Source organism: Oryzias latipes, chromosome 23 (genome assembly GCF_053564925.1).
Source record: "Oryzias latipes strain Hd-rR chromosome 23, Olatipes_Hd-rR_3.1".
NCBI lineage: Eukaryota > Metazoa > Chordata > Actinopteri > Beloniformes > Adrianichthyidae > Oryzias > Oryzias latipes.
In genome coordinates, this window is record NC_136259.1 from 18,794,077 (window position 1) to 18,821,060 (window position 26,984).

Sequence of the window (26,984 nt, forward strand, 5' to 3'; positions counted from 1 at the left end):
AGAACAAAGCTGCAAAAATTAACTCGATTTTCGGAGTCTGGATTTCTTCTTTGCCCTGACACTGATTGACATTGCGAGCGTGATGTGTGTACGGTGAACAGTGCAGCTATGCGCCTGCTGCCAGGGCTTTGAGTCACACTCTGCAGCCCCCATGCACACCCCTACACCTGCTGGAGCACTTCTGCACACACACGTGCAAACCGAAGGGGGAGTAAAGAGACCAGAGCCGAAACAGAAATGACCTGCACGCGTCTTAATGAGGGAGGGCTGGGTGTCTGGCGTACACCTCAAACCGTTTCTTCCCCCCGCTGGTCTCTCTGGTTACCTTTAAGTCCCCCCCGCCCGTTAACGGCTGAAGTGTGGATTTCCTTTCAAATAAGGGTTAGAGCGCAGCAAAAGTCTTGTTCTTCGGTACCTAAATAGGATGACTTCCAGCTGCCTCATCTAAACACACACACTTCAAGTCTTGCCAAGTCCCAACTGGTATTTCTAATCAGCTTGCAATACGTGGTGTTGTCTTTTTTTGTGACCTCATCGTACCTTTACGATGCTCCTAAACTCCCAAAACATGACTCCTGTTAGCATTTCTACTGGAAAAGTACTGCTAAGTTGTTTGCTGTGGTTCACTGTGTCCAATTATGCCTTTAAATATTGATGAAATATGTTTTTCTAAGGTCACTGTAGAATATATTGTTTGAATATGCCATAAAAAAAATCTGGGCATCATTTTTTCTTTCCTTGCAAATCTTTTTATCCTTTGAGTAATGTTTGAACAGAAGGACAAACATTCCCAAAATCCCTGAGAGCATTTTATTTCCAGATTTAACTTTCATGAGAATTGCTTATCCTCTTTATAAATATATATTATTCATGAAAAACTACCTTCTCATCTAGTCAGGACAACTTTTTTTTTTCTTTTTTATATTAAGAACATCGATCCTAGAGGCAGAAAATGAAGAGTTTCCTTTTTTATATAGCATCCATGCTACATAACTCTGTTAAAAGTAAAGGGAAACTTTTTGTTGTTGCTGTAAGTGCATTAATAGGACAAAATAAGTTTTTTAACACACGTTTTAAAGAGAAATAAAAGGAAAAAAAGACTTGATTTGGTGAACTCATTTTTGAAGGAACAACCATCATTCATAAGAGCCTTCTTACTATCAAACACAGCGACAGTAGTGTCATGCTGTGGAGAGGCCTTGACGCAACAAGAGCTTTGAGACTCGACCAAGGCAGGGTGAAGCCACGCAGTAAAAAGTGGAGTAAGATTCCACTCCAAAGTTTGTGGGATCTCACGTTGCGCCAGAGATTTATTGCCAAATGAAGCTGAAAAAAACAGTAACAAGAAAATATGGGAGGGGTTTCAGGGAAACACCATGTACGTTTTGGCTTGTTGAGATGTGAACCCTGCTGAGCATCACTGAAGACACCTGAGAGGAGTTTTCCGTTGATGCTCCCCCAAGTCTCCTGGTTTCGTTTCTGTGTTTTTCAGTTTAAATGAGAGGGCTTTTGAAGAAAAGCTGGAGGGATCTGGTGTTGAATGTGTGTTATGCACAAACTTGAAGCCAGATCGTTTGATTGATTGATGTTCAATCAGAAAGTGCGTAACTCATCAGCTGGCAAGAGTCTTACTAAGGATCTGTTGGGGGTTCACATATGTCCTTCAGTGACCTTTCATTGAGCTGCTTTCTGCTTGTTTTGTCATTACATTACGTCTGCACTCTTTTCTTCGGCTCTGCATAAGATATTTTGCAACTGGCTGATCCTCTCAGGATGCAATCAATACTTTTACGCCAAGAGCTCTTTGGCGCACCATGTAAACAATCCCATCTGCCCTTTTGACTGAGCCAAAAAGAGGCGAGGGCGGAGGGACTGCTCAAGATCTGCTTGAAACTTCTGTCTCTGATAACCAATCCAATGCAGATCTGCTGTTTTACCATCAATAGACCTGCTTTCAAAATCAGTTTATTCTTGTGAGGCCATCTCTGTTTAAGCAGGGGCACCTCAATCAGAGTTACGAATAAGGCCAGATATGGGCACCAGCCTCAACCATCAACCCCCCAGCCCCCCACCCCCGAACCTGATAGCCTTCAAACGTCAAAATTGGCTAAAGAATAAAAAACTTTTAAAAACTGATGATGAATAAAAAAGTTTGGGTCTTGTTACATACATGAGTAGGTCATAAATGATCTGTCAACTGGTCAGATGTAGTGTTTTTTTTTTTCTTTTTTAAAGGAATTCTAATTAAGTTGTAAAAAGGGTATAAAAAGTTCCTTCGTCATTTCAGTGTTTAATAAACTCAAGTACGTTTGTAAAAAAAAAAGATCTAAAAGGTCAAACCAACCATAAAGAATATTTGTAAAACACTGAAAGAAAGCAAAACTTAACAGGAAGTATGAAGTTTATGATTAAAGTTGTGCCTAATTAGTGGACAACGTTTATTCGTGTTTTGGTACAATTAACTTTTAAATTTTACATGGTTAGTTACAGTAACTACTAAGGTTCAACATCTTTCCGATAAGTAAAGGTTGCTGTCAATCAGGTTTGGTTTGGTTTTATTTTTTCAAACGAAACCGGAAGTTGCGGCGTTTATTTTGTAGGGCTTGACAGCGGTGAGGAGAGCGGCTGTTGGAGAGAGCGGCTCAAAGTTGAGTAAAAGGGGTTGAATCGAGGACGTGTGAGGCTTTTTAGGAAAGTGGCATCAGTGTGAAGCAGACGAGTCTTCTGCTGAACTCTGGACTTTATATCACCTCCGTGGCTTAGTTAATTCGGGATTCTAACCTGTTCCCAGGTCGTTAAGCAGCCATGAGGATTAACGTGTGGATTTACCAGGCATTGGTGTGTTTTATGGTTACTATTGTGGATACAGGTAAGGCTGAAGAGTCTACTCCATTCAATGTTACGCTTCTGCACGAGTTTTAGTGAATAAAGGGATCTCACTTTGAATTCCTCATTTAATTCTTTTTTTATTATTTTTGAAATCCCATTTCTATTCATATTTTTGCATTCTTGCACTTTCATATTTTAAAAATGTTTTCCATTTCTTATTTTTTTTCTCCCAAAACTTTTAAAATATAGTTATGCAAGTTTATTTCTTTAATACAACTGTATATATGGGAAAATGTTCAATATTATCTTTTTTGTTAAATCTAAGTTAAACTCCTTATATGTTGCTATTTTGACCCCCCTAAAATGAAGATTCTATCTAATTTAAACATTTGATGTGTTTTTTCCTCCACACAGTTATATTTAGTGTCATCCCCATACTTATACCATTTCCTAATATTTTTCACAAGGTCAGATCATAGGATCAAGGATGCTTGACATGATGAGATTTGGGGGCGCACCTTTTAAGGGGATCCCAACCTGCCCCCCGCGCAGCATCTGTATGGAGTTCTTATTCCGACAGCTTTGGCTCACAGCTGTCCTGTAGACATGTCAGTGGATCCATATATATAAATATATATGCATATATACCACCTCCGGGGGTGCTGACCCTGACCTCTGACCACCTGTGAAGTGGCGGTGGGGCAGTTAAAAACACACCATGTTTGTAGGAAAGGTGTCCTTGTGAGTGTGAAAGCAGATTAAGAGGCAGACTTTATGTGAGTGTGTGTGGTAGTGGTGCTGAGTTGATGGGGGGGGGGGGGGGGGGTAACATCTGGCTGCAGAACCTTTTTTTTTTTTGCGCTCTCTGATGCAGATGTAATGTCTGCCTAATTCCCCGATGGAGACACGCCTTTAACCTGCTACTTCCCTGCTGTTTACTCAGTGGAACTTTTTCCTCCTGATTGCCTGAAAAATGATCGGGTTTTATAAGTATTATTGACACATTATTACTCTGGAAGGCATGGCTGAAAATCTATCCAGCTGACGTTGAAATTCTTTGCTCAAGGGAACTTGGAAATGGAATTTTTCTGCACAAGGTCACTCTCCCCCCCCCCCCCCCCCCCCCATCTCGTCCGCGGTTCACAAACTCAGACCGGCCCGTCGACGATGGCTGCCTCTTCTCATTAAATCTCATCCCTTTTATCGTTATCCCCAGTTTCACCAAACGCTTAGGAGATATTCGGAGATAGCAGGGGTCTGAGTGCAAGGAGAGGAAGAGACTAAGTGAAATCTAATTGAGCAGCCTGGCCAGACATCAGGGCTGGAACAACACTGTGATGAGTGCCAGATGTGGTTCATTGGAGCCAAAACATTAATAACACATCCTCCCCTAAAACCATTCTGAACCACGAGAAGCCTCAGAACGCCCCACAGTTTACAGTATCCTAAGTACTCATGTGTTGCATTTGTAACTCTGTAATATGACAAGTTTGTGGGATTTGTGTCGCACTTCCCTTTTGAATACCAACTCTAAAATATTGCAACTAAATGTACAATGGCTAAAAAAAAAAAGATGAATAAGGTCTGCATAGCAAAGCTCCTGCTGAAGCTGGAGTTCTTAACTTTTTCCCAGTCAATAAAAAAGGAATGATTTGTATTTGAGAGAATTTCGGCCCCGAAAATGATTTCAGTCGGTTTTTGAACCCGCTTGGATCCTCTTCTGCATTATGTCACATCTTAGCAATGGTAGAAATATCTCAAAGAAATAAAAGTCCATAAATAATGAAAGAAAAAAATAAATTATAATGTGTCCTTTTACACTGCTGACAGTTTCACAATTCATTTTCCCACACATCCCGCTTTCTAGTATAAGTTATCTGCCAGTTGTTGAGAAACTACAGATACTTTTATTTTGCAGGAATAATAATTACTGCTTATCGCTTGAATTTGAAAAGCCATAAAACAAAAAGCTGGTGTCTTTACACTGCAGGACTCCTATTAAGTCTTTAATGACCCTTACAAATAATGAATCCAGGCCTGTAGAATGGTTTTCTGTAGCAATCATGATAACGGTTTTATTTGTCTGCTGTAATCTGAAACTGTAGCAATATACCAAATACCACGCGTCCCTTTGTGAAAGCAGTAAAATATGAGATTTTCATAAGCAAACCTCCAGCTGAGGCACTGCAGCATATCAGCCTGTTGACAGCCATCAATGTTCTGTTGGCTGTCAACACAATTTTAGTATATTTCAGTCACGTTGGTTTGAGGTTGTGTCACTTTTTTCCCCCCAATTTCTGTTCGTAACATACAGCGCCGCATATAGGTGTTGTTTTTTTTTTACCAGATCTGCAAGTTGTCCCACTTACAAGAATATAAAGGTATATGTTCATCACTTTTCAAAAAAAGGATCCAGGAAATCACATTTTATGACTTTTTAAAGAATTTATTTGTATAATGGTGCAGAAAAATAAGTATTTAACTCCAAAAAACAAGCAAGAATTCTGTCCCTCACAGACCTGTTTTTTTCTTTTCCTTTAATCGTTTCCTGTATTTAAACTGGTTACCTGTATAAAAGACACCTGTTAACAGTCAGACTCCAACTCCTCCACCATGACCAAGACCAAATAGCTGTCAAAGGAAACCACGGACAAGATTGTACACCTAAAGAAGACTGGGATGAACCAATCTACAATAAGCAAGCAGCTTGATGAGAAGAGATTAACTTTTGGAGTGATTATTAGAAAATGAAGAATGACAAGATCACTAACAATGTCCCTCCTTCAGGGAAGGAAAGAGATATTGGGGCTGTGTATGGTGGACATGACAATGATCCCAAACACATCGCCCAGGCAATAAAGAAGTGGCTATCTGAAAGGCATTTCATGGTTCTAGCTAATCTGTGAACCTCAATCCAACACAGAACCTGTGTGAGGGGTTGAACATCTGTGTCGTCCAGCAACAGCCCCAAGACATCACAGCTATTGAGAAGATCTGCATGGAGGAATAGACCAAAATACCAGCTACAGACCTACAGGAAATGTCTGACCTTTGTCATTGACAAGCAGGGTTACATGTCAAACTATTAAAGTGCACTTTTGTCATTGACCAAAGACCGACAGTCAGGACCATTAATATTTGGACAGAGACACAGTCTTTTTCATTTAGTTTCTGTACATTACCACAGTGAATTTTAAATAAAACATCTCAGATGCCATTGAAGGGGAGACTTTCAGCTTTTATTCCATGGGTTGAACAAAAAGATTGCATAAACATGTGAAAAACTAAAGCATTTTTTAAACACAATCCCTTCATTTCATGGGCTCGTAAGTAATTGGACAAATGACTGCAGCGGCTTTCAGTTGCTGTTTGTTTGTGGGCCTTTCTGTCTGAAGTTTAGTCTTCAACAAGTGAAATGCATGCTCAGTTGGGTTAAGATCTGGTGACTGACTTTGCCATTCAAGACTATTCCACTTCTTTGCTTTAATAAACTCCTGAGTTGCTTTGGCTGTATGTTTTGGGTCGTTGTCCATCTGTATTATGAAACGCCGCCCAATCAGATTGGCTGCATTCACCTGAATCTGCGCAGACAGTATGTCTCTGAAAACCCCAGAATTCATTGGGCTGCTTCTGTCCTGTGTCACGTCATCAATAAACACTAGTGTCCCAGTGCCACTAGCAGCCATCACACTGCCTCCACCGTGTTTTACTGATGATGTAGTGTGCTTTGGATCATGAGCTTATCCACGCCTTCTCCATACTTTTCTCTTGCCATCATTCTGGTAGAGGTTGATTTTGGTTTCATCTCTCCGAAGAATGTTTTTCCAGAACTGTTCTGGCTTTTTTAGATGCTTTTTAGCAAAGTCCAATCTAGCCTTCCTATTCTTGAGGCTTATGAGTGGCTTGCATCTTGCAGTGTACCCTCTGTATCTACTTTAATGCAGTCTTCTTTTTATGGTAGACTTGATATTGATACGCCTACCCCCTGGAGAGTGTTGTTCACTTGGTTGGCTGTTGTGAACGGGTTCCTCTTCAACATGTAAATCATTCTGCGATCATCCACCACTGTTGTCTTCTGTGGACGTCCAGGTCTTTTTGCGTTGCTGAGTTCACCAGTGCTTTCTTTCTTTCTCAGGATGTACCACACTGTTTAGTTTGCCACTCCTAATACTGTAACAATTTCTCGGATGGTTTTTTTCTGTTTTCTCAGCTTAATGATGGCTCCTTTCACCTGCATTGAGAGCTCCTTTGACCGCTTGTTGTCTGTTCACAGCAAAATCTTCCAAATGCAAGCATGAGTCCTCTAATCAACTCCAGGCTTTTTATCTGCTTCACTCATAATGACATAACAAGGGAATTGCCCACTCCTGCCCATGCAATAGCATGGAAGTCAATTGTCCAATTACTTACGAGCCCATGAAATGAAGGGATTGTGTTTAAAAAATGCTTTAGTTTTTCACATTTTTATGCAATAATTTTGTTCAACCCATGGAATAAAAGCTGAAAGTCTGCACTTCAATGGCATCTGAGTTGTTTTATTTAAAATTCACTGTGGTAATGTACAGAAACTAAATGAGAAAGAATGTGTCTCTGTCCAAATATTTATGGTCCTGACTGTATTTTCTGTAGCATTATAGGAATAGATTTTTTTTTATTATAAAAATTTGATTTTTGGAATTCTTTTTCCTAATTCAGGCCCTAAAGTCAGATAAAAGTGGGACAACTTTCAGTATAAGTGACTGCCATATACCTTTTTTTTTACCCCACTGTATTAACCATGCTATCTCTTACTTTAAACAGAGCATACACTTTTGTCTTAAAAAAATAGTCTTTGAAAGGTGTTGGGATTAGCAGGATGACGATATATGGAGAAAAATATTAAGAAGGGATCAAGGATCAAGGCTAAGTTGTCCGCTCAACTTGGCTTCAGGTAGCACCTATCTGATACTGACAAGGCATTGTAGAAGCTCCTCCCTCCCAAGCAGTGTCACACCAATTCACACACACAAAACAAACACCACATCTTAGCCATAGCTTAGGGGAAGAGGGACACTTAGAAATGTTAATGCCCCATCACTGCATAATCCTAAAGCCTACCCCACCCCCTGAGGTCTGTCTGAATACATGTAGCATTTTGTTAGATGGGGGTACATCCCCAAACTTAAACTGATTCTTTTTCTTTTGATTTCCATGACCTGATAACCTATAACACCTTCCTTGAACCTATACCACCACAATCACCACATTTTACTCTCAGGAACTAGTACCCTGACTCTTGCAGGAATAATCAAATATGCTTGTAGTTGTGGATGGAAGTTGAGGTCAAACAATGTTCAGATCTCATGTCATCATATGTTGCAGGTTGCTGTAGAAGAACTCGTCAATTATTACAGAAGTATGAAAAGACTGAGAACTATATGCTGGTTTGCACAGACTGTCATCAGCAGCCAGTGGTGCGAAACGGCCGCTCACAGGAGCACTGCGCCCGAAAATGCAAGAAAGTCAAGGGAAACTTCAACTGCAGGTGAGTCATTCTTTTTGATTCCTCAAAGTCTGCAAGTTTCCTACTCTAGTGGTAATATTTACATGTTTGGCTTTTTTTTTTTTGGTGTTTACCATTTGGTAACCTATCAACTGCTCCCCCTCTGTTTCTGCAGAGCTTTCAACTTTCAAAGGCACAACAGGAAATGCCACTTGCTTCCTTTTGACCGTTTTACCCAGGGTGTGCAGAAGCAGGCCAACACTAGCTTTACTTTGTATGAAAAAAAAGGTGGGTGGTCACATTGTCTGAAGTGGAGCCTCAGTGCCGTGAAGTCTGATACCATGTCAGTTACAACACCAAGGTGGATTTACACCGGCAAATTAATGTTGGTTCCTCCTCAGTGTCTCTGTTGACATGATAAAAGCAATCAAAAGTCCTCACAGTGCGGAAAGTTTCAGTGTAAACATGAAGGAGACCAAAGTGGCTTGTAAACAAAAAAAAAAAAAAAAAAGAGTTTACGACCAAAGTGCCAAAACTTTCCACAAGCGCAGCTTGTAGAATCGAGCACTTTTAAAATTTATGGCAAAATTTATCAAAGCTCCCCTTCAGTGACATTTAACGAACTTCAGGGACTTGTCTGGGAATAACATACAAGCCAGCTCATAAGTAAATATTCACTGTGACCATACATGGGAAGGCATACTGAAAGCAGTTGAGGCTCTAAGCTCAAATCAACCTTTAATCACTGGAAAGATGTGTGAATTGGCGCCTGGGTGGTACAATTTTGACAGCTTTTATCGAAACGAGAACACACATTCAGATGTTTGTATTCTTTGCTTTTTCTTAGATTATGTAAGGGAGTGTATAACATCCACCAAGGACAACTACAGAGGGAGAAGATCTTGGACAAAGTCAAACATCATTTGCCAAGCTTGGTCTGATAGCAACATCAATGAACACACGTAAGTCTTTTGATGTAGGATGTCAAAATAAAAGCAGATATGCTGATAAAAATGGGACATATCTTTGTGGTAGATGAGATCAAATGATTTGGTTTGACATTTTGGTCTTTTTTTTTGCTCTTGTATTTGCTTCATGATACTCACCTTATTAGCCCCGCACACCCCCATTGTAAAGACCCCCCCCATCTGCAATGCTCAAGCTTCCATCATTTTCTTCCTTCTCTTTTTCCTCTGTGTCTGACACTGAGCAGGCCTCAGAAGCTGATTTATGGATGCTCGGTTCATCCCCTTCCACCTCGGGGGTTAAGGGAAGGTGGAGGCTCAGAGACAGTTGAACGTTTATCCAGAGTTAAGTCAGATTTCTTTCAACACATGCAGGGATGTCCTCCCTGGTGAGATTTTTTTTTATTCTCTGCACTGGAGGCCATCAGGTGCATCCCTAGGATGTTTTTTTTCTCCCCTCCAACTACAGTAAAGCAGAAACAGCGGCCTAGCAGAGATGGGACTTTGCCAGCTTCTCATTAGTGGTGCTCATTAGTTACAAGGTATTTTAACTGTGGCGGGGAGGGGAGCTGGGAGAAGGACTATGAAGAGTTTGCAGAGGTGCAGAGTGACAAATGGAAGAGAGATGGAGGGAAATGAAGAAAAGAAAAAGGGAAAGATTTACTGTCTGAAGTCGGGTTTTGTCTGATGTCCAGCTGAGTTCTCTGAGGCACAAGCATACTGAGAGAAAAACAAAGGTTCGGTGATCCTTCACAATTAAAACAGAGTCCGCTGTTGCTCCCGTCCTCTCCGCACACCAACCCCCCAGTCCTGTCATCACTCTGCAGAAGCAGCGGTTAGCATTAGGGATCCTTTGTCATTGTTTATTTGACACAGGGTCCCAGAACTGTTCTCAGATAGAAAGAGGACTTCGATCATCTTAACTTCTCAGCACCTTCAACTCGCAAAAGGTCAGACAGGGCTTAAGTGACTGGAGATTTAAAGCCATTCTGGGGTTAACCAGCATTGGACTATCCCGCTGTGTGAGAATTACCGGCATAATTAAGCATGCATCATTTCAGTCTCAGGTTACTATTATTTTCATGCTTGAGCAATCGCTGCGGGGCAGGAGTGATTTCTCAGGAGGTTCCCCTCCAGTACTGGGACTTCCACCTGCCGTCTATATTTGGTGTTTTTAACGGGGGCTCCGTAAGTGATGCCTGCCAAAGATGAAGAATGGAAAGGAAATGTTTTCTTTGTTTCTGTTTTAGAAGATAACATGGTAATATTTTTTTCATCCCTCTTAGGGATTTGTTTCCAAAGCTTTGATTTAGTTTATTGGGATTTCAAACTTGATTTACAGATGACTTTTTTTGTGCGTCATTTTGGTCTAAAAAAGGACTTTTCCACATTTTTTCAAATTTTTTTCCCTAACTAAATCTGGGTATTGTTGTCAATGACGAGAGACTTGAAGCTGCAGCTTTGATGTGAGCAGCACTTTATAGCATGAAGTAAGAAAATTCCATTGCAATTAAAAAAATGTGTTTTTTATCCTAAAAATTTTCTTCTTTTTTGGCTAAATCATAATCTAAAAATTATGTATATCATTTTCTAAAAAAAAAATATATATGACAAACCCCTGGTGTCATCATAGAAATGGGACCATTCTCTGTATTCTTCCAAACAGAAAGTACCTGTTGACTCCAAAAAGCCAAAATCCCCATAGACTTCTATAAAGAAATAAACCGCTATTACTCAGCCATTATCATTTTCAGAATAATCTTTTATTAGCACACTTTCGCTGTTCCTATTTTTTCTTACAATTTGGTTTTTTCCTTATTACAAGTTATCTAAGTTATAAACTGACCAATCAGATGCCTGAATAAAAATATGTGGTGCCTGCTGGCCCCCAAATTGAACTTTCGAAACAATTGATTGGCAGATTTTATGTAGACCGCTTCAAATGGCAGGGAATTCCACCAAGCTCACGCCTGATTGGTGAGAGTGGTTGCCTAAGAAACGCTGACTAAGACAGACTTGGACCAACAACTGCTTACTGATGTTGTCTGGCTCCAACATGGTGTCAACATGATGACCGTGAAAAAATGGCGACTTGATTTGGATGGAGCAGGAAGTAAACCATTTTCTATGAGTGACGTTTCACTCACTCTGTCCAGTTCCTCTGTACAGTCAATGGATGGGACACGACCAATGTCTTGTATGACTTTTTATTCCCTTAAAAATATAAAAATATCTGGGAGTAATTTAATTTTTTTTATTTAAATTTCCTCTAGGAATCCAAAAAAAGTATGACTTAATACATGGTGGGGAAGAAAACTGTTTTTACTATTAGCGGTATATTTAAATTACAATGGTAAAGTTAATCAAATTATAGAGCCAAAATCCACATTTATGAAAATACTTCTTTGTCAAACTTTACAGCAATTTTATTGTAAGCTTGTAGAAATTACAGTTAAAAAAGTTTTTTAAAAAAAAGTTGTGCCTAGGTGTGAATGTCTGTGAGTTGAACTGGCAACCAGTCCAGGGTGTACCCCGCCACCTTTAGCCAAACAGTGTTGGCATAGGCTCCAGCAACCCATCACTCCAAAAAGGAACCAAGTGGGTTTTCAAAATAGAAGGATGGCTGGGGGATGGAAGTAATAAATGCAAAAGTTTTTACAGGGTTTCAGCTGGATAAAGTGCCTGGTAGCTAACTTGCATTAAAATATACAAGTTTTTACCAGTCTTAAGACAAGCTGAAACATTCTGTTGCCGAAGATGATAAGTGGTCCTAAAGCAAAAGAAATCGGTTTTGAATTATTACAATATTTAAATGTCAACCTGCAGACTTGCAAAATAAATTCATTCAGCCGTAAATGATGGTTAAGCTGCTCTCTTTAGATGATTATGATTCACAGTCGTGTCTTACTTGCTGTAACCTTTGAACGCTTTACATCTTTGGACATTTGTCACGCCAGGTGCAGGCACCGCGTTTTGCAGCAGTTACTTCAAGGCTAGATTTCACTTTTTAGTGATGTCCGAAACCAAGCCAACATGCTTAGTCGGCTCAGAGAGGGAAGCATGTGTGCGTTCCAATGTGAGCAGTCTTTGGCAAGGAGATGAATAACTGGCCAACATCTGTTAGCACAACATCATTATGGCTAACGTGCTCCCATGCTGATGCCTTTTTCAGAGCCTCACCACACGCAATCTTCTCAGCAAAGTGAGGAAACTTGTAATTCCATTTATAAATTAAGGATACATTGTTATGATAAAGACCTATGGCCTGTTGAACTTGTGAGTTACACACTGCACATGTAGGCTTTGGCTTCAGGCAGAGAGCTGCTCCGAAACAGTTGTTTTGTTTTAGTTACATGGATAATTGAAAAGCCTTCGGATCTATCTTTTTTTGTGTTTTGACATGCAGTTACAGCCATGTAGGTCTTAGCCTCTTTCTCCTTTGCACTTTTTAAATAGACACCTTGGATTTGACAGTATTGGTTGAACTTGTGCCAAAGGAGGTGAGGAGAACCTCTTGAGAGGCTAAAGTAAAAATGTTTGAGCAAGTTGTTGAAAAGGTTTGCAAAGTTTACTTTTCTATATGCGCATTTTTTTTGTCATCAAACAACAAAGTCCCTCCTTTCTTATCAAATGTTACCTTTTTTCCCCTAAAGTCATCGGTTTTCTTCTACCTTTGCTTTGCTGTAAGTTCTCCTTACGTCCAATTATTTTATGTTTTTAATGTTAACATTTTTATTGTAAATGTAAATCATTGTTTCCCCCTAGCCAGGACTCCCTTGAAAAAGAGATACTTAATCTCAATGGGACAATTCCTGGGTAAATAAAGGTTAAATAAAAGATAAAATGCCAACTGTTCATCATTCAACCATGACAGAAAAACAATTTACTCCATGTAGTTTCTCCACATCTTTAACTTGGGCAATGCATTTCTACTACCTTTTTTCTACACACTAATAAAATGATGCATGACTTGTTTTTAATGTTTAAAGGGTGCCAACAAGGAAGCTGCTCGAGCAGCTCCTAGCGGCCCGAAGCGTTGTTCTGTGCCGTTGGTGCTAGATATACTTTGACAGTTGGGCTGTTCCACAAGTGAAAGAGTTCGGATGTGGTTAGAATGAGTAATACAATCCTAGAAAAGGTGACAACCCTAGAGAGTAAAAGATATATTGATGACATGCTTTGCATAATGACTGTCATGACGGATCTCACTAGGATGTAGAATGCAGTGCGGTCAGGCTGGAGGCGCTTGGATTTCACAGTGTGAGGCTTACATCTTAATTAAGATTCCCTATTGAATTTATTTGGATTGTTACAGAGAGCGCTTGCAGGCCAGTACAGTTCTGAAAACATGACGGGAACAGCCTGGTGTGCAAATACTCCTGCAAATTTATTTATAAGGCTTACAGTATCAGTTAACATTCTCAATAATGTCTGTTTTTGGCCCTGTAGGTTTTATCCAGATAGGTACCCAACACAAGACCTGAGGGATAACTTCTGCAGGAATCCCAACAACGACCCTGGTGGTCCGTGGTGCTACACCACTGACCCCAACGTACGAGCCGAGGAGTGTGGCATACCACACTGCTCAGAGGGTAAGACAAAATACCACTCTATGCGTCAGATAAGACAAAGAAAAAACGAAGACGTGTTGAAGTGCTTCATTAAACTGTGTTTATAAGCTTAATTGTTTTCTATAGTCAAATGATTTGTTTGTATATCTGAGTAGAATAATAGAAGTCTGAAAATGTGTTTCTGTTTTGGCAGAAGTCTGTATGACCTGTAACGGAGAGGACTACCGGGGCAAAGTGGATCACACAGAAAGCGGGCGAGAGTGTCAGAGGTGGGATTCGCCGAGACCTCACAGACACCAATTCCAGCCCAAAAAGTAAGCTTTCTTCCACCCAAACACCAGCACACACCCATGACAGATGCTTGGTGAAATGATACTAATGCTCAGGAGAGCTGGATCTCACTGGTTGTTATGTCTTAACTCACTCCCTCCTCTTCATCCTCTGTGATCATCAGATTCCGAGATAAAGACTTAAAAGACAACTATTGTCGTAACCCGGATAACCGTCTACGACCTTGGTGTTTCACCATGGATCCCAAAACTCCATGGGAGTACTGTGATATTGCAGTGTGTGGTAAGGCCTGTTTCATGTATACTCTCCAAATATGAAATTATTTTTCTTTATAGTCTTCAAAAAAACAAAAAAGAAGAAAAATGTTTTTTTCCTGAGATGACTGTACTCTTTGTCCTAAGGCATTATCATTGACTAAATATGATATTTGGACAAGAGTTAGCGGCATGTCACCCATAGAAAATGACGTGCTTCTGAATTCGGTTGCCATTTGTTTGCGGTACGGATGCTGCTACGTTGGAGCCGGGTGGCATCAATAGGCAGTGATTGGTCTAAGTTGGTCTGTGTCATTGTCACTCTGGCAACCTCTCTTACCAATTAGGAGATGGCTTGTTGAAAGTCCACAGCCCTACCATTTAAAAGCAGGCTCGGGAGAATCTATCAATCAAACATTGCAAACATTTAACGTTCGACCACATATTTTTATTGAGGCATCTGATTGGCCATTTTATAACTGGAATAACTTGCAATAATGAAAAATGATCATGAAAAATATTTGTATTAGCAAGAAGACATAGCAGAAGAAGAATAGCATTCTATTTGGAATGCAAGGGGGGAGGGGTCATTCAGTTCAGTTCTTATATACATTCAATAGGTATTGCATGTTTCACCATCAAAAATATTCAAGTTTTCGTAGCTGTCTTGTAAAAAAGCAGATGCTTTTATGTACCAACACTAGTTTTTCTCCCTTGTGGTTGTGGTGTCATTTGTTTTTTTTTGGGGGGGGGTTTGTGGAAAGAGCTGTCATTTTTCCCTGGAGAGTCTGATAAGTCCTCGTTTATCCAGCTATTTGTTCAAATCCTCCTACCTCAACGACGGTTGATTTTACAGGAGATCATCTGCTTTCACAGAGTTTGTAAACCACTCAGGCCTATAAAGTAGGGAATCCCTGAACTTTACCCATTGGAATTTCTAGTAGCTGTTTTAGTGATATGAAGATTGTTTTTAAAATCACAAAATGCAAAGACAAATCAATGTGAAAGGAGGAAAACGATCGCAGATGCTTTTTTAAAGGGGAATGGGGATCAGTGAATGGCGTGATGAACATGAAAATGATGAGAATCATATGCTGTGGCCATAACAGGTACCAGACTTCAATCCAGTTTCACAAGAATAGGAGATCTGGGATTGGCAACACCTAATGAGACTTAATCTGAAAAATGGACTTTTATAAGGAAATAAAAATAAACAATACAAAGAAACCATTTAGAGTTAGAGTTGTTGCATCTTTACCTGTCAGGAATTTTATCTCCAGTTTTAGTTCCTTTGCTTCTTCCTTTTAGAAAAAAAAATGCTTTTATATGTACGATGAAGTGCTATATTTATTTTAAAAAAACCTTTCAAAGTAAAAGACGTTTTGGCGTTTGAGGATGGTTTTTTCTGTCAGACCAAAGTGAAATATTTTGAAAAGCACTCAAAGCATTTTTTTCCCCGTCTCTCTCAGATGCAAAGATGCTCTGTACAGTAAGGAACCTGATTTACAGGCAGAGTGGAGGTTCTTCATTTGTCCAGATGTGTGCATCCCTCAATGCCTGTCCTCAGAAAGATAAAAACCACTGAACTGTGCTGCACGGTGCAAACAGACACTGGCATGCATTACATCAAGCCAAAGAATCCCTCTTTTCCACCGCCTTCTCATGTCTTCCTCAAAACATTCCCTCTTCCTCCTCCATCTTCTCCCATCTCATTTGTCAAAGGCTAAAGAAACAGAGAGAGCGATCCAGAGGGGAGAGGTTGCCCCTCTGTTGTACAGCTACCCGTACGCAGCTGAAAAGTGAGCCTCCTTTGGAGAATGTTTGAAATAGCTGTGGAAGACGCTTCTTGAGCCAGACAGGATGTGGTTTTATTTAGTGATTTACATAAAAAAAATTCAAAATTGACCAAAAACGACATTTTCAAGCGAATTTTTAAACACAACAGATTAGATTTAGAGTTTTCTTGTTGGTGATAAGTGAGATAATATAATTCCCACTGTTGTGGAAAACCCTGTGTGTAAGAATGTGGGGCACTAATGTTATGAAGTTTCCTATCTCAATTGCTGCATGGGGGGAGCGCTACTGTTTTTGATCATCTGCCTCTAGGTTAAACATGACACATTCTTCTAGGGATTAATATCTCCCTCCTTCTATTCCTCCCTCATTCCTGAATTCAGTTTCTTCAAGCGACTTTCCCCATCTTTCTCAAGCTTCCACTCAAAACAAAATGTTTCTCTTATAGACTCAGTTCCCACTGTGGGCCTTGATGTCAACATCACAACGTCCTGCGTCCAAGGGGTGGGCACGAATTACCAAGGCACAATGAATGCCACTCCAGAGGGTGTGACGTGTCAGCGGTGGGACTCCCAGTTTCCCCATAACCATTCTTTTCTTCCCGAGCACTTCAAATGCAAGTGAGTACTGCTTTTGTATGATTTTATAAGAAGAGCACGATTTGTCCGTATCTGTCCAGTTTTACAGTTGAAAAGCTTAAAAGGAGAGCAGTGAAGTTTCGCCAGCCTTACTACAGCCAGTGTAGTCATGAGTGTCGTCATTTCATTCGCAGCTTTTGTGTGTGTTCCAGAAACCTTACTGAGAACCACTGCCGTAACCCCGATGGTGCAGATTATCCATGGTGCTTCACTACAGACCCCAAACAGAGGATCGCCAAATGCACCCACATTCCAAGATGTGACGCAGAGGCAAAGAGAAAAACAGGTAAAGTCCTTTAAACTTTAAACAAAATTTGGACAAATCTGTCCAATTCTGCACATAAGCATTGAGCAGTTGTTACAGTTAATACAAAAAAGACAAGTTTCTGTGCTTCTTTTGGCTTTTAGTTAGGACATTGACTTCACTACAAAACGTGTCCCTCAAAATATTCTCCATATAAACAGCAGGTCACCTAAACTTTAATAGACTGGCAATGGATGTGGCAGCAACCAGGAAGTCAGTGGCTTCAGCTTTTGCCATACTGCCTCCTCATTCGCTGATGCCTATTTCTGTGTCCTTACGATGCTCACCTGGAGGCAACCTTCAGGTCATCAGTAATAAGTAGGGCTGGGATAACTGGAAACCAAGCAAAGGCTGGAGTTGGACAGAGATTAGAAAGAAGACACCTTCTATAGAGCCTGGATGACCACTGCGGGTCTTTGAGATCTCCCACTCTGATTGTTTTCCAGCTTTCCCTGCTATACTTATTTCTGAGTATCTGGATGAAATTATTTCAGATTTCAGTTGACAGAAAACAACTGATTCTCGTTATCGACAGTGAGCAGAAAGCTTGTGAACAAGGAGATGGAGGTGGAGACATCCCAACTGTTGTCTATCACAGTTTCCTTATTTACATCTTTCCTTTCATTGCACATTTAGTAATTCATATATTTTTTATATAAAGTGTATCTGTGTGTAATTTTAAGTAGGTTTAAATAACTGAAAAATGACTTTGTGACATGTTCCTGACTGACGATGAGGTTAACATTCTCCTGTTTGTGCTTGAGGAGCATGTGTTGTGAGGATCAGACTTTCTTGAATGTCTGTTCTGTGGTTTTAACAGGATGCTCAGATACACCTATTTGTTATTCCTCTGATTGAAAACATCTGACTCTGATTGTAGGCTTAAAAGAACTGCTGCTCCTTAAGGTTCACATTTCACACCTGAGCTGATGGATAATTTGTTTTGATAAAAAAACAAGCAAAAATGAAGAAACTGGTGATGTCAGTGTGACCCTCCAAAGTCTGAACTGTAACTTCATTGAAAGCATTTAAGTTTTTATTTGTGTGTTTGTGTTACAAATACGTCTACATGCTGCCAAATAAATTCCATTTCATTAAAGAACAAAAACACCTGATCTTAGCAACAGCACATGCTTTCCCATGTGTTTGCGCCTCACATTTCTAGGAATCCCACAGATCAGTTACAGCAGGTCTTTTGCTGATGTGTTAGGCATGAATGTTCTGTTATATTAAATGAGTCAGGGTGCCTTTAACACTGAACTGATCCAAACCACAAAGAGAAACTCAAATCTTTCTCTCTGCAAGTACAGGACTGTTTTGAAGTACTCACTGGCAGCCAGGCCTTTGAGATCACACTGAATTAAATTTGGTCCTCCTGGGAACTTTTAACACAGCCCTCTAAAATCTCTCCTGTCTTGCTCCTCCTCAGAATGTTATGAAGGCAGTGGAGAGCTGTACCGGGGTACTTTATCCAAAACTCGATCAGGGATTCCCTGTGCAGACTGGTCCCTTCACATAAACAGGTAAATCAATCCGGTTCACTAATAACTGAGTCTGTTTCCTAGAGAAGAAGACGTTCTGTTGTTGACTCGGATTACTTGAGAGAGAAAAATCCCTTTCAGACACATGTGCTGAAGCAGTGAAAACAAACAGTGAAAGGAAAGGGGTTCCTCAGGGGTCAGTACCAAGCTCAATCCTCTCATTGACGAGAGGAAACCCTGGGGTGCTCTCCAATTGACCCATCCTGACACACAGATTGGCCACTCTTAAGCTGTTATTTCATGCTAAAATCAGGGTGTTGGATTCACTTAATTTACTAGAATTTTTAAAAGCCAGAATGACACAGACAGATGGACATGTTCCAGAGCTGATCCCTGACCCCAGGAAGTGCTTTCTGAGGAAAGTAGATCAAAGCCAATCAGCTCCCCTGCATAGACTGCAGCCAGCAAGTCTGCCTCGTTCAAGGTGAAGGGTCACCCCTGGAAAAAAAGTACTGCGAACTACAGCTTTTTTAACATTCTCCTGGGAAGTGGAATTGTCTTCACCCCTTGACAAATTGTTGCCCATCTCTAACCATTTACTTTTTAGGGATATTCTGGATACCTGAGATGATCACATGAAATGTGCAGCAAAGCTGCAAAAAGACACATGATTAGATGTGAATTCCTACCAACTGAGAGCACAACCAAATAGTTCCACAGAGGATGCGGCTCCTGTTGGTCTGAGCATTGCCGAATACTTAGACTGCATACTTTTGTACTCCCATGAGCCCCCTTCAGAAAACTCTGTTTCCTTCTGCATGTTCTATACAGCTCATGCAGAGGATCTCATGGCATTGTAGCAAAGCCAGAGTCATACTTTTCTGGAGCAACACCATAGCTTGCCGCGTGTTTAATTATGTTACGCCTAGTTACGTGACATGGTGGCGCGCTGATGTGCATATGTTGGTTGTTTTCACAGTGTGAGAATCATTACGGGATGTGACCTAGTGTTCCTTCAAAAAAAAATAAAAAATACATGTGGAATATGAGGATTTGTATTTGTGTGTTTTTACAGCAAGGATTCTCACTCTACGATATCACATGTAGGGTTAGAGAAGAACTACTGCCGAAACCCAGACCGGGATAAACATGGCCCCTGGTGTTACACCAGTCAGAATAACCGCCTAGTCTGGGACTACTGCAAACTAAAGCAGTGTAAGTAACCAAACCAAGTCTTTTCTCTTTTATTCGTTTTTAAAAATAAACAATCGTTGCATCTGCTTTTGCACGTTTAAGTGAACGGTGCACCTGTTGGATTGTTTCCAGGTGTTGGGTAAATGTGCAGCAAGCAGATCAGAGTTACAGCAGCTGTAAAATCCACATGTGCAAGCAAGCTAAACAAGCTAGCACTAACAAGTTTATTAGTTAGCCTCACTCGTGCCGGTAGGCAGTTTGTTTTGCTGCCAGAGAAAGAGTATGAGCTTCACTGTCCTTTCCTCTTCTCTTCGCCCTAACTTAAACCAGCTGTTAGACTTTAAATGGTCTCTATGTAGAGGTCTTTTTCAGTCATCAAAGTGTATCTGCTCAAGACGGAAGATGTTTCACTTAACAGGACACCAAATGAAAATAAGATTGCGTAATTTTTTTATAAACATTTAAAGTCCAACCCTTTTCTGATCTATTTTCATAATTTCCAGTTGTCTTTTAATTATGATTATTCAATTTTTTAGCAAAAAATTAAAAAGAACTTTCGTTTGTGCAGAGCTACAGGAGTTCATTAGAAATTCACCTCTGAGTTGTGGAACTGTTGGCACGGAGTGAGTCTGCCCTCATTGCCCATCATCCATCTGTTCAGATCCTACCCCATTAGCTTACAGCCCCTTACAACCCCAACCTAACATTACTGGTGCAGCCAAAATGGTGAGCAATATAACTAAAATAGCTATCTAGCCGTACAATTTTAAGCAAGGTGTACCAGCTCAGATGAGGAAAAAGAACACCTATATGGATCTATTTGTCTGCAAGTGGATGTATTGGATTGGAGCAGAGAGTTTGTGGCCCGCTGATTGTAACACAGCAGTTTTTCGTCTGCTCCTGAATTTACAACAATTTGAATGAAGAAATATTCAGAAATGCAAATTTGAGCAGATTTTTTTTTTATTTACGTCTGCCATAATGAGAAAAATGCTACATAAACATGTTTAAAAGATAATTTTTATCAGAGTGGATCTTTTAATTTATACAAGGAAGCAATATTGTCGAGTAGAATTTGCATGTGCTTTACAGGAAACAGCAGAATTTAGCTGTGCTGCCTTTGTTGACTCCATCAAAGCTGTCAAACCAGATCTTTTTTTTCATTTTGCTTGATGTCTTACGTAATCTATGAGCTGTGGTTTTGTTCTATTAGCAGACAATACACAAAACTCAAACAGCAAACACATGTAGGCCCTCGCTGCCGCCCTTCTATTAAAGGAAGAAAAAAAGCAGGCTGCTTTACCCCAACATTTTCTTTGGCTGGTTTCAATCTGGCTTTTCTGAAGAGCCTCTTATGGATGGCTGAACAATGATTTCCATAATGTAAAACATGTCTTCCATGAAGTTTTTAGTCTTGAGCAAATTTATCTCCTGTAGCTGCTGTCAGAGCCTTTAACAGCAAAGCAGCTGTGGAGGCAAGTCTTTATAAAGTCTGAAAGGTAGTCACTTTCTCAGAGGTCTCATGCTTTGGAAGTCAGTGTATGTCATTTCTTTGCATCTGTGGTCTGTTCTCACCACTATGCTTCTTTCCTTATTATTAGGTGACCCAGCGACAGTGACTCCTCAACCGAGAAGTTAGTATAATTTTTCTTTTGCCCATCTGGCTTTCACCATTCTCTATCTCTGATCTCATCCTTTTTCTTTTCTGCTCTTTAAATCTGCCCTATGCCATTTATCTAACCAAGCAAATCATACTTTATAGTCAGCGTTTGAAGCTGTAACCTTTTTTGCCATGGAAATGCCAAAATACTCCTGTCTTACATACTCTTGCCATTCACTTTTTAGCATCACCGAGGCCCAAGGTATCATGCTTTGTGCATATAAACACCAGAATTGTTGGAGGACATCAAGTACGAGGTACAGATGGCAGCTGGGTTGTAAGCATCCAAAGAGAGTACGTTTTCTTTTTTTTGTTTTGTTTTGTTACGTTTTTTGCACTTCATAGTGACCCCAATGACAACTTAAATCTTTTTTCTTGGTTTTCTTTAGGAAGGTTCATTTGTGCGGCGGCTCTCTGATTAGAGAGGACTGGGTTTTGACAGATCAGCAGTGCTTTACTTCCTGGTAATAATCCATCATCTTGAAACTACATGCAGATCCAGATCTCTGTTTGTTCCATGTGTTGTGTCTTTACCATTAGTGTCATCCTGTGCAGTAACAGCTCCCAATAAATTGCAAACAGAGTTCATGAAGCATTTGCCACGCTGTCTCAAACTGCTTGCGGAGGTTCTAGGTTTTCCTGCAAGAGTCACATTCACTGGAATTCTAAACATAAAAAATGTCTCAAATTAGTAATAGAGTCAATCCAGGTTTGCTTAAATTGTCTCAAACTGATCTAAGTTTAGTTTTCCATAATGAAAAAAAAGTTAAATTTAAGACACTTTAGTAAGAAACTGCATTCCTGTGAAACTAAATGGGGATGGACTTGAGACAAAAATGAGATCTCCAATAAAAATATTGTTTTCAACACTTTGTGGCATTTTCTGATGATGAAGGACATATTTTAGGAACATTTAGTTCAATATGGCTTATCTTTAGTCAAGTTATTGTGAATCAGAAACAGATGACAAAATCCTGTTACATAGAAAATACGCCGAAAAACTACATCCTAGAAAGTGACAGATTTTTTTATTTAGACTAAAAACGGCACAATCATAATTAAAAGTTCTCTGGGAACACTTTCAGTAGATCAAAAGGTGATTGGAGTGGGTCTCTGGTATATTTTCACCAGAATTACATAATGTGTTCATGCAGCACCAATTCTTAAAGATCTCTAGTAAAACATATTCTAATATTGCAATTTTCTAACATATATCACTAATTAGCAGCAAGTGTTTGCAGTCCAGTGTACCAGATACTAGCGTACCATTATAGTCATTGCTTCTTAAATCAGCTTGGGAATGGCTTCTTAATTTTGCAAATACAGTAGCATTATGTTTCAAACTGATCCTTGCAATCATCAGTGTTCCAGATCTAAAAGAATACAGCGTGCAAGTCGGTCTGCATCACCTCAACGAGTCGTCAAACCACCCAAGACTTCGCATATCTCGCCTGATCTGTGGCCCAAAGGGATCCAATTTGGTTATGTTGAAACTTGAAGAGTAAGTACTCAGCTATACTCAGAGCAACTTAATCAAGTTCATAGATTAGGTGATTCATCTGTCTCTGTGGTTGTTGCAGCCCTGCACCTGTGTCAGAGGGCGCCTCCACCATTCATCTTCCAGTAAAAGAGTGTCATATCAACCAAGGGACCAACTGCACCATGTATGGATGGGGGGAAACTAAAAGTACTGCCTTCTTTCATGCGTGTCATTGCACTATATTTGATAATGCCTTTTTAAACTAATAGATTTATAACAGATTAACCAGAATTTTTTTTATAACCCCTCTTCTTCAGATAGAGGACAAGAAGAGACGCTCAACAGTGTGACAATGGCAATGGCTGACAACGAAATGTGCTCTCGAATCAAAGGGGACCTTGGTGAAAGCAGAATTTGTGCAGGAGGCAAAATTGGAGAAGGAGTATGTGATGTAAGGAAATGTATATTACTTCTGTAGAAAACAAGTTAAATGAATAATAATTAAAGTGTTGTTACACCAAAAACATTACAGACGAGAAGTGTCTTTGGTATAGTAATATAGCTTTTTGATAACCAGTGCATAAATGTTAACAAGACACAGAACTTTTTTTGCATGTGCTGGTTATTATGCATACATAAAAATAGCATGCTACAATTGTAACCAAATTACAAATGATCATTTCTAATATGGATAAAATAACCATTTACAATGAACCTTTGTTGATACGTGTTTCCTATTTTTGTGTTTTCTTGCAGAGAGACTATGGTGGCCCTTTGGTATGCCAAGAGCATGAACACAAAGTCATCATAGGTGTGAGCATCCAAAGGACCAAATGTGCATCATCACAACCTGCGCTCTTTGTTAACGTTGCCTTTTACTCTGAGTGGATTTACAAAGTGTTCAGACTTTACCCCACTTTGGACACAAACTGATGCCTTTATGGGAACAGAAATCTCCAAACTGGCTGGAGAGAAAGAAGGGCAACAAGGACCAAACATTTCTGCTACCTTTACATGGAGGGAGAATTAGGTAAAAGTGCCTGATAAAGAGTGCCTACTTTGGTGGTTGGAGATTGGTAACTGGAGAACCGATGTACCAAAGAGGATTGCTACCTTGAGAACATCAACAGCACCAGCTCCCTTTTACAACCACAGTCTCGGCACATAGACGGTGCACTAACTGCATTTTGACATGTTCAGAGTTTCTGAAGCCATGCAATCGAAGTCACTTGTGACTCAGTATTATATCCTGGAATGTACTTGAACCCAGTTCCATGATGGTTACCAGTTCAGGAAACCCTGCTCAACTGGAATTCCCTTCCTTCTTCTTTTTTTCATATGAGTTGGAATAGTTATGATTGTTTGAACTAAAAATATACAGTCAGATATAAGTTATCAAATGTTTTTTCTAAAATAATTCACAACTAGCTGTGATATCAAGGTCCTGTGTCCCTATACATAACCCTTCCACCATTTACCACTAGCCCCATTTTTATAGGAATTATAGGGCAGGGCTAAATATCACTTCTATGTCATACTGAATAATATTTGTAACATGTTTACAGCAAACAAGATTCCAAACCAAAGACAAGATCCTATCTTTGGTTGTAGTAAAGACTGGAGTCTTAAATATGTAGGCACAGCCCTGTAATATTGATTGCAGTGGTTTTACCTGCCATTTCAGTACTGAAAATAATGACAATTATGGGCCTTTTTGTTTTTACAGATACGTTATCTGATAAATTGGTATTTTCCTTTGTTAAAGGGGCTATGTCCGTGGATTTTTAACTCCACGGTTCATTGTGTGAGGGTGTAGGGGTCGATCGGTTCCCTCTTTGACAAAGGCGTGGAGATAAGTCCTTCAAAAAAAAGAGTTTTTGACGGATTAAACTACAGGGGTACAGATGTGAACTGGATCCTCCACATTTGTTTCGAAGCAGAATGTGAAGAGTGACTCCTAATGTCTGGAAAGGAATCTCAATCCCTCCTACCTGACCACTCAGCTCTTAATTTTAAGAGGTAAAGACGAGAGCCAGGGAATGGGGCTATTGGGGGAGGAAATGAGATTCAGTCATACTTTTTGGCTTCTTCCTCCATTTTTGAGTATCTGGACAGCTTCTTCATCAAGTGACCTCCCAACATGGAGATGGAGATTTTCCCAATGGCAGAACATTGTGGCAATAAAAGAAATGAACTCAAGCACAGTCCCTCCGTGAGAAACAACGAAGACAAAACCACTTCTTTAATTTGTCCAGAACAGGACGAAAGTGTGGCCTCCCTTCGTAGGTGGGTTCAACCGGAGAATCCTTGGGAAAAGTTGGTGGTCTTCATTGTCTGAAGTAGTTGGACTAGCTTTTCTCCACATAGCTGTTAGTTTCCCATGAGAGGGTCTAAGTAGGACTGAGCAAACTGCTCCAAATCTTATGCTAATATTTGTAGCATGAGAGAGAAGAGCCATGCCAAATATAACATGGCTATTTGGTCTCCAGTTTGGAGGGAACTGTGGCCCCCGGTGGGCTGTGTGTGGTCAGTAGAATATTTTTGATACTTTTTCTTGGGGGGGTTAGGGCTCATGAAAAGTGACTCTGTATGTACAAACCTGCAGGTTTATAATGTTTCTGCCATGCCATAAGATGTTATAGGTCTTATAGATCTGCAATATGTTCAGTTTACTTTTGGCCACTTCGTGCCTCTGATTATGTCTTATATTTAAAGTAAGGTGTATTTATTTTATTGAGTCAGTGGAAGCAATTAGTCGCAGATTAATTTGATGTTATGATGATGCTGTTTTAAGATTTGAAATTTGAAACAGGTTTTATTCCTTTTTTTTTTTTTAAGTATGCTAAGTTAAATGCTAGCAATATCTTCTGCACAAACAGACCCTCTCGCATGCATGCATGCATACATTCTGACTATAAAACCACTTTGATTTTGATCTCACAAGTTGGGTGTTGAGTTTTTCAAAATAAAAGCTTTAGATTGTGGGGTTTTCTATTCCCCTCTTCGGTTTGCCAAAGAAGAAATTCCAAAGACCTCAGCAGTGTTTCTGTGTATGTTTTCATTAGACCACATCTTCTTGGTTCATTATTTATTTCTTAAACACAAAGGATATATTTGAATTACCTGAATATCACAGCCATTACTTTTTTTTTGAATATGTGCAGACGTTTGCAGGGCTCTAAATGATAACGTTCCAAAAAAATCTTTAAGTTTCTTACAGAGTAATGAGCCTTTTCTTGTCTTTGCATCACTATCCTCTCTTCTGTACACTCAGTCACACTGCCGACCTGATGATAATGATTCGAGAAAAAGTTAAGGTTAAAGTTAATCTAAAATATCTAAAAAATGTCTAAAGTCCCAACAAAATTACACAAAAATATGAACATATCACTATTGAGAAATATGATCTGAAACCGTGATAGGTAGCAGTCGTGTCAAGACCTCGGAGAACGATCCTGAAATGATGCCCAGATGTTTGTGTGAAACTGGATCATTTCAACACGAAGATTCAATGTTCTCAGATCCAACATTACTGCTCTAGACATCACTCAAAAAATGCTGACAACAGAGGGATGGATGTAACTCGATGAGTCACACAATCCCAACAGCAAGTTCGGTTAGGCAAATTCCAATGACAGTGTAAATCCCAACCTCAGCTTGTTTTCCCACACTCCAGTCTGTTAAAATAGTGTTTTGTTGAATATCCAAATGCCAAACATTCAGTTCTGGGGAGGACCATGTAACTTTATTGTTCGATTTCTTGTTGACCATGCTCTGAAAGTGTTGTGACTGTTATTTAATTCGCTTTTCTGTAAATAACACAAGCAGTGTGTAAATTCCAAGTTGTAATTTTTTGTAAATATCATACTTTTGAAATATAGCTGCTATTTTGTCGCGACAGTTACTTTTGTTTTATATCCGTGATATTTTCCAAACTTTGTATTCTTTGTATTATCCTTTAATAAACAGTCTTCCATTGAACTCTGTTAAAAGCTTCTACACTGAAAAACAAACCTAAAACAGGTTATAGTTTTGTGCTAA

At 39.7% G+C, this 26,984-nt stretch overlaps 1 protein-coding gene across 4 annotated transcripts; it reads left to right on the top strand.

The window, feature by feature from the left end:
* The first annotated feature begins 2,611 nt into the window (after window positions 1-2,611).
* On the top strand, window positions 2,612-26,924 carry LOC101156453 (hepatocyte growth factor). 4 transcript variants are annotated; one of them, XM_023952530.2, is made up of 18 exons: window positions 2,612-2,869; window positions 8,191-8,353; window positions 8,487-8,599; window positions 9,159-9,273; window positions 13,726-13,868; window positions 14,041-14,161; window positions 14,302-14,420; window positions 16,635-16,806; window positions 16,977-17,110; window positions 18,558-18,651; window positions 19,685-19,824; window positions 21,405-21,437; window positions 21,649-21,757; window positions 21,853-21,927; window positions 22,827-22,964; window positions 23,044-23,150; window positions 23,261-23,394; window positions 23,700-26,924. In XM_023952530.2, exons 1-18 carry the CDS (start codon window positions 2,806-2,808, stop codon window positions 23,874-23,876), a joined length of 2,151 nt encoding a protein of 716 aa, XP_023808298.1. In that variant the 5' UTR covers window positions 2,612-2,805; the 3' UTR covers window positions 23,877-26,924. The 4 variants fall into 4 exon arrangements, with proteins under 4 accessions (XP_023808298.1, XP_078797844.1, XP_078797845.1 ...); XM_078941718.1 differs by having other exon boundaries at window positions 2,661-2,869; window positions 16,959-17,110; XM_078941719.1 differs by having other exon boundaries at window positions 2,661-2,869; window positions 8,263-8,353; window positions 16,959-17,110.
* Window positions 26,925-26,984: the final 60 nt, after the last annotated feature.